This window comes from Penaeus monodon, chromosome 32, assembly GCF_015228065.2.
Source record: "Penaeus monodon isolate SGIC_2016 chromosome 32, NSTDA_Pmon_1, whole genome shotgun sequence".
Taxonomy (NCBI): Eukaryota; Metazoa; Arthropoda; class Malacostraca; order Decapoda; family Penaeidae; genus Penaeus; species Penaeus monodon.
The window spans coordinates 26,322,803-26,323,847 of NC_051417.1; the positions used below are offsets into that span (position 1 = coordinate 26,322,803).

General features: G+C 46.1%; 1 protein-coding gene across 1 annotated transcript in view; it reads right to left on the reverse strand.

The window, feature by feature from the left end:
- LOC119593770 (YTH domain-containing family protein 3-like) overlaps positions 1-1,045 on the reverse strand; it is a gene marked incomplete in the record, with an annotated part of 24,099 nt that overhangs the window by 8,161 nt on the left and 14,893 nt on the right. The window contains 1 exon segment of the mRNA XM_037942789.1: positions 1-761. Within this exon segment, the coding sequence (XP_037798717.1) occupies positions 1-761 (761 nt within the window).

Consider the following 1,045-nt stretch of genomic DNA (forward strand, 5'->3'; position numbering starts at 1 on the left):
GGTTGACCTGGTTGCTGCACTTGCTGAGGTTGAGGCACCTGGGGTGGGGTGCGAGGTGGTGGGGTAGAATATGAAGCAGAGGTAGTGGATCGCGTGCCTCCTCGTGGAGCTTCCCATGCAGGGCGGGGGACAGGTGGTGGTGCAACGGGTTTAGGTCCACCTCCATTCTTCCCCTCCCATGTTCCAATGTCCATATGACGGCCAGGTACAATGGAGGACATTGTAGTCTTGTCTCGCCGTCTATTTGGTTGAGGCTTGGCTGGCTGGGAGGCAATACTAGCCCAAGACATACCTTTCTTTGGCTGCCCGAGTCCAACTGATGTTTCTCCTCCTGGACTGCTGGCCCCACTAGCCTTGACTTCAACTCCCCCACTCCCATTAGTGGCTGCATTTTTATTAGCTCCAGGTCCACCTTCCCTAGGCAAATCCTGACCTGTTTTGGGGTCAGCAAGAGTTAGTCCCTCTACACCTTGATCCAAAGCTTTTACACGTTCATCGGTGTAGACATTGTCTCGCTGGTAGTAGTCGTCATACTGCTTGTTCCCTCCACGAACCTCTGACCCTCCCCATGCATTGTAGTCACCGTTCCCATGAAAACCATAGTTGAAGCCGGGAGGGTTGAAGCCACCAAAACTGCCACTACTGAACATGCCATCAATGGCACTGTGTGAGTCATATCCCATCTGTCCGCCATAACCTCCGAGGAAAGTCTGCATGTGGTCACCCCCATTACTCCAAGTGCCGTCTCCAACGCCGAATGCCTGTAAAGCACCCACAAGAAAATTACGAAGAGTTCTCTTAATCATAACTCCAAAGATTTTAAATGACAAGAAAAAAGAGATTATTAACTTTTGAAATATCATACCATACTATAATTTCCATGTTTTTTCTTATCAAAATATAATAATGATGAAATATGGAATTATTTTTTTACAGATAATTTCAAATAATCAATTACTTTCTCTCTATATATGGCAAATAGTCATTCAGTTTCACTAAATCCTAGTATTATTATCATCTAATAATGCACTTAATGCGACCTCTC